General features: G+C 45.2%; 1 protein-coding gene across 4 annotated transcripts in view; it reads right to left on the bottom strand.

The window, feature by feature from the left end:
* LOC118772608 (protein scribble homolog) overlaps positions 1–12,684 on the bottom strand; it is a 118,911-nt gene that overhangs the window by 47,999 nt on the left and 58,228 nt on the right. For all 4 annotated transcript variants that reach the window (XM_036521097.1, XM_036521099.1, XM_036521100.1 and 1 more), the window contains exons 8-16: positions 12,323–12,467; positions 11,499–11,617; positions 10,727–10,926; positions 10,150–10,316; positions 9,616–9,725; positions 9,088–9,213; positions 8,469–8,651; positions 7,925–8,356; positions 3,574–3,636 (exon numbers count right to left, since the gene is read on the bottom strand). In XM_036521097.1, coding sequence (XP_036376990.1) covers positions 3,574–3,636; positions 7,925–8,356; positions 8,469–8,651; positions 9,088–9,213; positions 9,616–9,725; positions 10,150–10,316; positions 10,727–10,926; positions 11,499–11,617; positions 12,323–12,467 — 1,545 coding nt within the window. The remainder of the gene's footprint in view (positions 1–3,573; positions 3,637–7,924; positions 8,357–8,468; positions 8,652–9,087; positions 9,214–9,615; positions 9,726–10,149; positions 10,317–10,726; positions 10,927–11,498; positions 11,618–12,322; positions 12,468–12,684) is intronic.

Genomic DNA, 12,684 nt, shown 5'->3' with positions numbered 1-12,684 from the left:
TTCACAGTGCACAGTGTGACCTGTAAACTACCAGTGATAACTGAGCTATATGGTCTTAAAGTATCTTAGTCAGGGGTATAAATGCTTTAAATGATTCATACTGCAATGCAAATGTGAGACAGTACTTTCACTAAATTGCCAAAATGAATAAAAAGGTCCCAGACAGATAATAATAAGGACTCATCATCATCTACATCATCATCTACATTTTAGCTGAATAATTTTCAGGACATCAACTGATAAATCTAGTTGGTAATGGGTTCACTTTGAAGCAAGATTTTTGGTACTGAACAATGGTGGCTAAAAATCATATCATTATACGTAAACAGGAACATTTAAGCTTCAAACGATATGGGGCACAACCCAGTTCTCTTGGTAAAAACAAAATCATAACTCTTCAGAAAGCCCACTCATTGGCCTAAATATATAGATGTGCCACACATACCACAGTGATATAAGCACCATTATAGTTTGTGAATGGCCATGCGTCTGTCAGTGTTTGGGTGGTGGAGGCTGCTGGATGTGACAGCTTGCACCAGGGTACACTCCCCCACACACGCACACACACACACACGCGCACACACTCTCCTACGTGCTATTATTAGGGGGTCACAGTAGAATTTACCCCCTTGACTTGGCACTGAGTAACCAGAGAGTCCACATTCCTTCAGATTCCTCCAAACCCACTGCCCAGGCCTCAGGGCCCTAACACGAGTGTGGTAATGATCTCCTGGTGTATCCTTGCTTCTTGGTCAACATGAATATTAAACTCAGCAAAAGCCTTAGTCTGCTTGTTACTGTTACTATCATTACTGTTGATCCTAAATAACAGCAGCAAATGTTTGATATCATGTAACAACTGCAAATTGTCTATCTGGAATTTATACCGATATGCAATGTCCTTTAATTGTATCACAGTTATGTTTTCATTTTATCACTTGTCCATTTGTCATCTGTTTTTTTTTGTTTGGCGTTTGGCTAATTGATAAGGTAATTGTAATGTGGGATATCATGCTGAGGAATGCAAAGGCTCTCTCCATCATTACAAAAATAAATAAGGTGAATATACAGCAAGTCTGTGCTGCAAATGGCGCTATCCTAAAACAGACTCTTATCTAACCACAGCGGTCAATCTCTTGAAATCAAGCAACTCTTCTGCCACTGGAGTAGTCGAAAGTGACGATTAGATGTGCCATTTGCATGGAAAATTGAGTAACAAGATGCAGCGAGCAAACATGTCTGTTTCAATCAATTCAGAATAAAAGCTGTTGCAGGCAGCAAGCAGGGCACCCTTTGCTTCACACAATTATGAGCTGGTAGCTAATTTACAGATGTCACAATGAAACATATCACACCTCTTATTCCCCAATAATGTTTGCATAGTAGCTATGCCTATGTCAGTTGTGATATCTAGCACTAATTTTCAGGTCTCAAGTCCAAGGCTTTGTTTTTTTTTTTCTCCTGTTGGCTTTTCAGATGCTGATACACAAAGTCTATGAATGTAATTTTTTGGTGTATGCAAGGGATCTCTGGGAACGGTGCATTTCATAAAAATAAAAAAAAAGCAAAACATTTTTCCCCGCAGTCAAAACCTCTGCTAGAAACTGGCTTATGTGTCTTAATTTTTAAGCCCCAATGTGTATATATCAATATCCCTGTTCTAGTTCTTCATTGTGAATCTTGTTTCACTAGAAAGACAGATCAGACACGCAATTGGTCACGTGGATGAAGGAACTAGAGATGCACCGATTTTGAAATTCTGGGCCGATACCCGATGCTGATATCAATGTTTTTTTTTGTTTGTTTGTTTTTGTTGTTATTTACTATTTGGTCAGAAGAGACATGATGAGGCTTTATTAGTTTGATAGCTAAGTAGCTCTTAGTAATATGACAGCTGAGCAAAGTGTGTGAAAGCCAAATTAGCTAGCAACCTATCTAGATTTCTATGTTGTTTTTATTGTAGCTAGCAAGCAATGTGTTTGTTTGCAAAGTGATATTTGTATTTGTCAGCAGAATGTGATAGACAAGTAACTAGCTAGTTACATTTATTGTTCTGTTTGTAATGTAGCTAGCCAGCTAGCTAGATTTGTCTTTGTAAGATGGTATTTGTACTTTTCAGCTGAATGTGCAAGTAGCTACCTAGCTAGCTAATTTGGCTTTCACACACTTTGCTAGCTATCAGACCAATACAGCTACATGTCTCTTATGAACAGATAGTTAATTTTAACATTCGTACTACAAGCCAAGGTATTGACTTCTGATCTTAAGTACCGTTTGCTAGCTAGCAACTTAACGTTAGTTAGGGTGACCATACATCCTCCTTTTCCGGGACACGTCCTCTTTTAGAGACGCATGTTTTAGGTTCCAAAACGAGGACATGTCCTGGAAAAAGAGGACGTATGGTCACCCTAACGTTAGTTAGCTTACTAACTAGTGTTAAGTGCACCAAGTCATTCATTCATTAGTGGATATAACTTTAAATCCAGCAACTGTATCTCTTTTGAATTCTTTTAGGGATCTTTGCTGACCCATCTGGCCATTTTTGTTTTCTTTCTTCAAAAGGTAGATACAGACACACATCAAACTTTTGGTCCACCTTGCCATAGGGGCTGACTGAAGAGTTACTCCACTCCCACCCTGAGCGTGACGTAAGAGCAAAATGGCCACCATGTGAATAAGGTTAATTATAGTACCACCTATTGGATCTTCTCAGAATCTGCAGCTGGGTAGGCTACTGTTGGTCCAAGTCAGACCGCAAATAACCAACACAACATTTAGCCAGAGCAAAACTGATGCGACACAACAGATGAACATCGGCCACTGCCATCAGTGGGATTGTGTGGTTTTTCTCTTCCATATGGTCCCCAGTTTATTTTGCACTGGGCATCTGTCACTGTGAAGGTCTGACCAGGGCATGGTGCCCTTCCAGCTCTCCTGCAGCAGAGCCTGCCTAACCTGGAAAAGAAACCTTGTGTCCCTGTTGGGCCAATTTCTGTTCTCTCCCCCCATACCATGCAGTCAGGCACATGCCTGATCTGTACAGGGTCGGGACCAGCAGTCCAGCAAGTAACAGCGTGATCGAAAGCAGGGGGATGGAGAGAAAGAGAGAAAGAAGGAGGATGGATGAGCCATGGCCGGGAGCAACTGGCAGCTGGGGAGGAACGGGACTGGGGATTAACCTTCAAAAGGGAAAGTCAACATGGAAGACTGTCCCAGTTGTACTCTGCTACTTCTCAGTTGTCTAGGCTTTAGTGTAAACACCTTATTAGAGTGTAAACTTTGGATTAAGGGATTGTTTAAATGACAGTTTGCATGTGACAGTCAATAATTAAACAGCTGTGATAACCTAAGTGGCTGTATTCACCAAAAACGCATCTCTCCCCAGCAGGTGGCACCAGTCTGGCTGTCTCATGATGGTGAGCTCTGATAGGCTGTTCTCTGGCGATTGGCTTGGGTTAATGGTGGAGTTGGTTTATTGTTGGTCGTTTTTTTTTTTTTTTCTTTTGTGTTCTTGTGTGAGCAGGTGGGTGAACAAGTGAAAGAGAGTGAATGGGAAAGAGAGCCGGTACAGACCTCTTCCTCCTCAATTCGAGCAGGCTCAATCAGCAGATTATTGACGTGATCAAATGACACCCCCTGTTAGGACAGGAACCAGCGAGAAGCATGCGGATTAGTGAGGCCAAAATAAAACCAGATGTGCGCACCCAAAACCACACACCCACTTGTGCTTCCCATACTGGCAAAAAACCTCACACACACAGACACACACACAGGCCATGCTCAATGACAACCACACAGAGCAATCAGTCCACTGAACAGACCTGTGAGGGAAACATGGTGCCGTAGAATTATATGAGTCCGATTATATTAGGTGTCAGGACTCCCGCCTATGTGACAGTGGGCTTGGTAACTAGCGGAGAGCTTATCTGCCTTTCTCCTGTGGTTGTCACTGATCACAGTGCACACATTCACCCCCCAGCCTCCCAGTGAAGGCAAGGCAGAGATGGAAACTCAAGACCCAAGTCGAGCAGAGGAATGTACGCGGCATTCAGGCAATCCAGTGGAAGGAACAGAATGGGCAGTCCGTGTAAAGATGTACAGCAAGTGTAAGTACTGTATGAAGAGGAGTCAAAACAGTGAGCCACTTTAACTCCTGCCAAAAAGTTTCTTCTCTCTAAATAAATGTCTAATAGCCCCAATGGAGATACTGTATTGTACTCTGTAGACAACCCTGCATAGTGTGTAAGGAAGTGTTGAGAGCAGGCATATAAAATTACAGTCAAGGGAAAGCCCAAATTTCTAAGGGTTTAGATGTGACAAATATAATATTTCACATCCCTGGACTGTGGACTGATTCAATACTAGTTTCTAAAATAACTGAATCCTAACTGATGAAACAAATTAAATGAAATTACTAGCTAAAAGGCAATAATCATAGTGTATTTTACTTGTGATTCCAGCTTCCCCGGTCATGTTTCTCACACAACATGATGCTTTTGGGTTCTGCTTTCTCGGGTCAAGCCTCAGTATTGTTTCCACCTCTGCCACACACGTAGTCACTGCACACACGCACGCATGCACGCACACACGCACACACACACAGATGCTGACACACACACACAGACACAGACACACACACACACATACATGCACACACAGACACGCACGCACGCACAGACACACACAGACACAGACACAGACACACAGACACGCACGCACGCACGCACACACACACACACACGCACACACACACACACACACACACACACACACACACACACACACATACATGCACACACAGACACGCACGCACGCACAGACACACAAAGACACAGACACAGACACACAGACACGCACACACGCACGCACACACACGCACACACACACACACTTGCTTGCTCACTCCTGCCTCCTCTTCACCCCGTGTCATGCAGACCAGACGCACCCATGCAAAGCCCACAGCTCACTCCTAACACTCACACACAGAGGCATCAGTCCCCATGCACTCAGGCCAGTAGGCTGCAGCCCTGGATCCCTGCTCCATCTCTGCCTGAATCCCAGCCATCTCTCCTATCTTGTCAAAATAAGGGCCATTTCCCCAGGACCTCTTCTGTACTGTATGACAATGAACAGTTCAGCTGAGTGGGCTATGGGATCTGAGTGAGCTATAGGACTTTATCCCCTATTCTGTATGGCTCAGGTAATAAAAACAGATGGGTACCATACAAGCTATATGTGTCCAGGGTGACAGGCAGACAATAGCCTGAACATAGCATATTCTCTGACTTAAAAATGGGACACTGACTCTAATCACATATCTTTGAAGTATATTACCAGAACTGTAGTACTAAAACCCTGCTCTAACATCACACTGATATGTCATGACATGTTCAATCTGCTGAAGTTTTATAATCCATATTTTCAGTCTTACAGTACTAGGCTACTGCACTGCCTGTACTGTTTTGGCCCAGCGGAAGAACAGTATGCCATGATGTGCTATGTGATTGGAAATAATTACCCATGATGCTATGCAGTTAGAGAAAACAACTGTCACTCAGACTCTTTGAGGAAGACACTAAAGATAGGCAAGGTCAGGGAAACCAGGGCACACTTGCATTGCAGCATACTTAAACAACAATTTAGTGAAGTACAATTAGGACAAATCAACCAAATGAAAAGGATTTTCATTTCTTGTATTAATAATCACCTTGAATCAGATAAGCCATGATTATTAGAACACAACCTTTTTTGGGGGCCAGTCTGATTCCAACATACATGTGCAAAGCAGAAAGGAAGGGGGAAACAAATTAACCAAATCAAATCAAAGAATAAACAATAAAGAAACAGTGAATGATACTGTGAGGAAACTGGAAGAGTGGGCTGACAGAGTGGTGCTCAAGGAAGCGGGTTGGAGGGATTCCCCAGGGAGAAAGGATTTGCAAATGAACCCAGTATTCAGCCTCAGGAGGGCAGAGCTTATTATACATGTAGAATCCTTAAACACCTATCTTCCTTTCTGTTGGATAGGATACACTACCAAGCAACAGACTAGAGTGACAGTGTATCATATAATCCATTAATGATACGGGTCTGCTCTAAAAGTTCACTTGCGGTGTCTGTCCCTCCCTATCCCCACACACACTCAAGACGCATATGATGCGGGGCTGATCACTCAGATTGAAGAACAGGTGATGGAGCAGTGGCTTGCAGCCCTCTCTGCTGGAGGGGACTACCCTGGACACAGCGTAGGCTGTACACTGGAGCCAGAGGAATGGGTTGGGGGAGGGGTGCAACAGCACTACACAGCAGCACAGAACATCCCCAAAAGGGCATGGGCAACAAAACCCAAATGAGGGCTAATCTACAGCAAGACCCAGTGTCCTGAGGTCACGCTGCTGCTACCGATCTTCCCACTCCCACCATGCTGTAAACTGGATTTCGTCTTACCATGATCTATGAGGAAGAGGCATTTGTGCAGAGCGTGGGTGCATGCCTTTATGCCTGGATTGTGGGGGTGTTAAACTATGGATGTGGTGACTTCTATTTTAAACTTTAGCATACTTGGTACAACAGAACTTTTAACTTGGCTCATAGTTGTTGCTGCTTATAAACTGTAGGTTGTTTCAAACGTAGTGTAATTGTAATGCATTGTACAATATATCTGCATTTAGTTCTCTAGAATGGTTGTTACTACTGCTACTTTACGTTTGTAACCACTGTGTACTCATTGTGGAAATGAAGACATGACAACATGTGCTAGTATTTAGGAGAAGCTTTATCCTAAATACTAAATGTCAATCAAACAGATGCAACTGGAGAGAAAAATGCCTGAGTGTTGATGGCTGGGATAAATTCTTAATGAAGTTCAGCTTCTTCAGCCTCTCAGTGTTGATGACTGAGTGCAAGTTATTTAGGTAAACCAAGGAGGGTCCTGTCCTCTGTTTCAGGACGCAGGCTACCAGTAGTGTGGTGGAAAGTGGTGAATGCATGACAGGTGTCTTTCAACTACACCTAATTAAATGGGAGGGAGGCATATTCGTGTAGATGCACAGTGCTTCTTTCTGTTTTGTGTAAGTTCCGTTTTGTGTAAAGCCACCTCTGTCAATAAACAAAAATACTACGCACAAGTAAAAATACTGGCATGAGTAACCAGCTGCTTAGGCTTAGAATACAGACAGAGTTGTGTGTTGGGCTATGTCAGTGTTGTGCTATGTCAGTCCAACAGCAATGTTGTAAAAAACTGCAATAATTTTCAACACTGATTTGACTAGAGCTCCCACTCTTCAAAAAAACATCACCCACACTAAACAAGGCATTACTGCACATACAATAAATGCCTTTCAATTCAGTGACTGCAGTGTATCAATCTAAATGTGGGTAGCATTGTGGTAGAAGACAAAGGAATTTTCAACGTGTGCACGTCCTAGCAGGGCAAAGGTCTCTGCTGTCACCTATGTGAGTAGAAGAAAGTACATACTGACTAAGAAAATTGCAAAACTCTGGTACAGTTAAAGATTCATATCCACACAGATTCCGTGTATAGGCATATGGACTGACTTTGCATTGGCGGTAGATGTTGGATCCCAATATTGACATATGTATGCAAGTTAAGATTATTAGGTATGCATGTGCACTGTGTCATGGTATAAGATGGACAGAGTTCACTGGTATGTCCAGTGATTGAAAAGCTATTTTGCATGCATGTGGAAATGACACCAGCCATGTTCAACCAGCATGGATCCGGCCCCTTTTGGGGAATTGGGACCACTGGTCCCACCTAGTGTTTTACTCAACTTTCACATCACTTGTCTGCAAATAACAGGTGAACCTTCTGCATGAAGACTTTCATGGAATAGAGCAGACTGCTCTCATTGATCTTTCTCCCACAGGTGACCTCCCACGACCCATGCTGACCCTCCCATACCTTGACAGGCTGCAGGCAGGAGTTGACTCTGTCTGCCACCCTGCTGTTGCCCATCTTGGGCTCCTCTATACTAGGGTAGTGGGGGGTGGTGACGCTCTGCCCATTCTCCTCCTCCTCCCCCTCCTCCCCCTCCTCCTCCTCCTCCTCCTCCTCCGCGTCTTTATGTGCCGGCCGCTGCAGGTGGGGGAGACTGTCGGGGGTGAAGCCCTGGAGCAGGGCAGCAACCGCTTCGGGCTTGGGCAGCTTGGTGATCTTGAAGTGCTTCTTGTAGTGCGGGGTGTCCTTGCGGATCAGGCGCTGCTTCTCCATGGGGAAGACGGGCCTCTGTTGATCCTCTTCGTCGCTCCGCTCTCCGTCCTCTTCCTCCTCGCCATCCTCGTCATCCTCTTCTCCGCCACGTATGATCGGCTCCTCAGCAAAGTGCACCGTGGGCTAAGGAGAAGGAAAGAAGCCGGGGGAGAGGATTAGAGAGAGGACAGACAATGCAAAAAGAGGTATACTTCATCCCTCTGGATCCACTTTTTGCATCACATACTTTACTCACCTCAATATACTCCACTTCCATCTCATCTACCTCCTCCTCTTCTTGCTCCTGGGCATCCTCATCAGCTGGCTCCTCCCCTGTAGTGATCAGATCCCGCCTCTCTTCTTGGGAACCAGCAGAGGCAGTGCTATGGGAAGCCTGGGAGTCGTGGCTGTGATTGGACAACCCACTCAGACGTTTCTCCTGGACATATAAGACGGTTATCGGAATGTAACACCACTGAATGCAGGTGTCTGTGCATTAATAATGTAGATCAAGGGAAGCCAATACATTTTGTTAATAAGCATATTTGAGTGTGTAGAGTTTAGAGGGGTGGCAGTGTAGCATAGTGGTTGGCGGTTCGATTCCCTGCTAGGGCACTGCTTTTGTACCCTTGGGTACTTAACCCAAAATAGCCTCAGTAAATATCCAGCTGTATAGATGGGTTACATGTTTAAAAAATGTAACCTATCTCAGTTGCTCTGGATAAGAGCACCTGTTAAATGCCAATAATACTATAGGTACATATACTATAGAGACACTCTTTAGCTGAACATGTCTTTAAGGTTCCTTACATGGATTTATCAAACCTGCATCACCAACACTTGCAATGAGTCAGAACCCATGTGGTGTATGGTACCTCTGTGTCGGGGGTCCCCACCACTCCATCGGGTTTGGCTGTGTAGGCCTCATTCCTCCTCTCCTCAATCACTTTCTTCATCACCTTCAGCTCACTTGGGTGTGGGGTTGCTCTGCGCTGTAGACCCTAAAAATCATACACAGACACCATAAAAGACAATGACATCCTCTTACAAATCTAACATAAAAAACACACTGAAACACACACACACACAAATGCACTCTGAGATCTCACATGCACATTTACAAGAACCACTGAGGTCAAAGGCAGACACATACCGTACAAACAAATGGAACTCTATGGTTAAAAAGGTGCTTCTCCACATGCACTTTCACACCATGACCACTTCAGAGTTACATCATGCAGTGTATTATGTTAAGCATGGGGATCATTATGACCAAATACATAGGAGGATAATATCCCTCAGGATCAACTCTCTGGCCAATCACTCCTTTCCCACATGCCATGGCACACCACCCACATGACACGAGGCCCCGCCCACCCGTCCACCCTGCGCTCAGCAGTCACCTCCTTCTCCTCCTCCTCCGCCTTGGTCTCCTCCTGAAACTGGATGACGGAGACACGGTTCAGGTTGCTGTCGGTCCAGCTGTCATCTACGCTATTCTGAAGCAGGTTCTCTGATATTTAGGGAGAGAAGGAGAGGGCCCATGTCAAGAACATAAAGCCACCTAACAGCACTCAGAGTACGGTCCAAAACCAAAAAGGTACCGCCCCGCTCACAGACTAAAGATAATAGGTATTAATAATATGCAGCTCAGATGGCTTTGAATTTCAGAATTTTTATACCCTGTAAACTTAAATCTTTTTGTTACCTTTGACTGCAAATTTGCATTAAAATTTACACCAACATTTGCAACTTGTGGGTAATATTAAACAACTAATTGAATGAACATTAGGATAGGGACCAGACCTGTTGGTGTCTGATAATAATGAGGGCATATATAGACATTCTGAAGCAGAATGATCTGGTTTTCATAGTCTACAATATTAATATTGGCAGGTGTCTAAGGGTAGGTGTACAGGAGGGAAAGAAGGTCTCACCGAGGCTGGGGGAGGGCTGCTGGGGTAGCAGGTAGCAGGTCAGCACCTTCTCCCCCGTGCACTCGTCATCCTCCGTCTGGAACTTGAGCATGGGCTGGGACTGGTTCTCCGCCAGCCACATGGCCTTCAGGTTGAGGTTGGCCAGTGAGAAGGGCAGATTCTGCAGCCTGGGGAGGGGGCGGGGTTGGGAGAATGAGCCAATAACGAGACAGGACAGACAGAGTGGGGGAGAGTCCATGGGTGCTACAGCTGAGTACAGAGTGTATGAGAGAGAGATGCTTCAAATGCATGCGGTGGAGGCGAAATGGACAAGATGCGTATTATTCATTCAAAGAGGGCTCTGTGTCCAGAAGATGGTGTAACAGATTCAGAGATCAGAAATGGCGTAACAGATTCAGAGAGCGTGCATCTGTGTGTACCTGTGCTTGAATGCATCCGTGTGTGTGTGCATGTGCGTGTGTGCGTGTGTGTGCGTGTGAGAGAGAGAGAGAGAGAGAGAGAGAGAGAGAGAGAGAGAGAGAGAGAGAGAGAGAGTGTGTATGTTCCACATGTTTGTGCGTGTATGCAAAAACGTTACCTGTTCCCTGCCACATCCAACACGTGCAGCTCCGTCGCGCTGGCCAGCTCAGCAGGCAGCCTGTCCACGCAATTGTCCCGCAGTGAGAGCACGTTGAGGCTGGCACAACAGCCCAGCTCCTCAGGCACGCTGGTCAGGCGGTTCCGGTCCACATTCAGGTTAGTCAGTTTCTTCAGCTTCCCCACGGAGTGAGGCAGAACCTGGCAGGGACAGGGGAGGGGACAAACACATGGAGGGGATCACAAAGATAAAGAGGAGAAGAGAGGAGCACATGGAACATTACAAGAAAGGGAGAGGAAGAGGAAGCAGAGGATCAAGGGAGAACAGTGTCGAAGGTAGAAATGAGTAGAATATATCAGAAAGAGTGAAGAGCAAAATAAAGAGTTTCAGAGGAACACAGTAAAGGAGAAAAGCAGGGAGAGAACAGTAAGGCTGTGTCATACAGACTCAAACCATTCAGTGGAAAAAAGTAGGAAAAAACAGCCCCTGGGTCAATCAAAACAACAAAGGCAGAGGGACTGCAGAGAGTGTAAAATGGACAAAACTATAGAAAGCACACAGTTTTGTTTATTTAGACTCAATATCTATACCAGTCAACAAACAATGACCACCAGAAACCATGTTCATCCATGTCCTCTGTAGTCTGAACTGTGACTTCCCTCAAAACTGTCAAGACAAAAATGATGAGTCTCTCTGGGAAACTCTCACCAGTCAAACCAGAGAGAAGAGATTGTGAGGAAGACAGGATGGCATAACACCAGACGCTGTCTACCTGCAGTAGGTTCTCAGTCAGCATCAGCTCGGTCAGGTTCTCACACTCCCCGATGGAGTCGGTCAGGTGGGTCAGGCGGTTCTGGTCCACTTTCAGAATGGACAGCTGCTTCAGACACCCTGTGGACATGAACAATGCGGTCAGAACTGCTCCGACCAACAGAGATGCTTAACCCCCTAATCGTGTTCCTGCTTCCTTGAGTGAGATTCTTTGACAAAGTAGGCTACTTTGATAGTTAGGTTACATCCCCAATAGGGGGCAGTGTTGTTGTTATTTTCAAACTCAGTGCTGTTCCTTTTTGCTTATCTTTGCAATGGGCCTTCCTTAAGTGTTGCAGAACGTATTTACAGCACTCATATTATACCGTTCAGTGTCACAAATTGTAAATTCTTCCTGCCCCCTCCTTCCCAAGCTGAATGTTTGCTAAACCTAAGTAAAAAATTGCATATTACACAGTGGTTTTCTCTTCAGATATCTACAAGTTCAAGTCCTGCCATGTAGTGTAAACAGCCTTGGCTGAAATTCTATTTAGTTTTCTTAGGCGCTTCTTAGGCACTTTCTTAGGCACTACTTGATCTGAGGTCCTCCTTATCATTTCAACTTTCAGCATACAGATACTCCAGCGTGACTAATTCTAGTCATTCTCTTTCTGTGGTCCACCATCTTTGTGTGTCAGCATAGTGGCCCACTCTTTCTCCCTCAGTGCATCTGCACCGGCGTTTCTATCTCTGCGTCAACCTGCGCGCGGGAACCTCCCCTCTCAGTCCCTCACTCTCCTACTGTCTCTCACTCACTCTCTCTCCCCTCCCCTCTCTCCCTCTCACCGATGCTGTCAGGGATGGCCTCCAGCAGGTTCTGGGACAGCAGCAGGTCGGTGAGGGCCAGCAGGCCGCCCAGCTCTGAGGGCAGCTGCTCCAGACGGTTCTCCGACACGTCCAGACACACCAGCCGCCGCAGGTTCCCCAGCTCCTGCACACGTGCAGACACAAAGCCGCACACCCATTACAACCAATGACAAGAAGAACGGGTATTCTCTATCCAATCAGAACAGAGGATTCACCTCGAGCTGAAATATCTAGCCAGTAATTACTTTATCAGATTTACTCCTTTTGGGCCCAGTTATACCGAAAGCTGAGTCCACTCGATAAAATGTGTCAATTCAGATAAAGCAAGCAACTCTGGAAGG

This window comes from Megalops cyprinoides, chromosome 2, assembly GCF_013368585.1.
Source record: "Megalops cyprinoides isolate fMegCyp1 chromosome 2, fMegCyp1.pri, whole genome shotgun sequence".
Taxonomy (NCBI): Eukaryota; Metazoa; Chordata; class Actinopteri; order Elopiformes; family Megalopidae; genus Megalops; species Megalops cyprinoides.
This window is presented reverse-complemented; position numbering and strand designations above follow the sequence as displayed.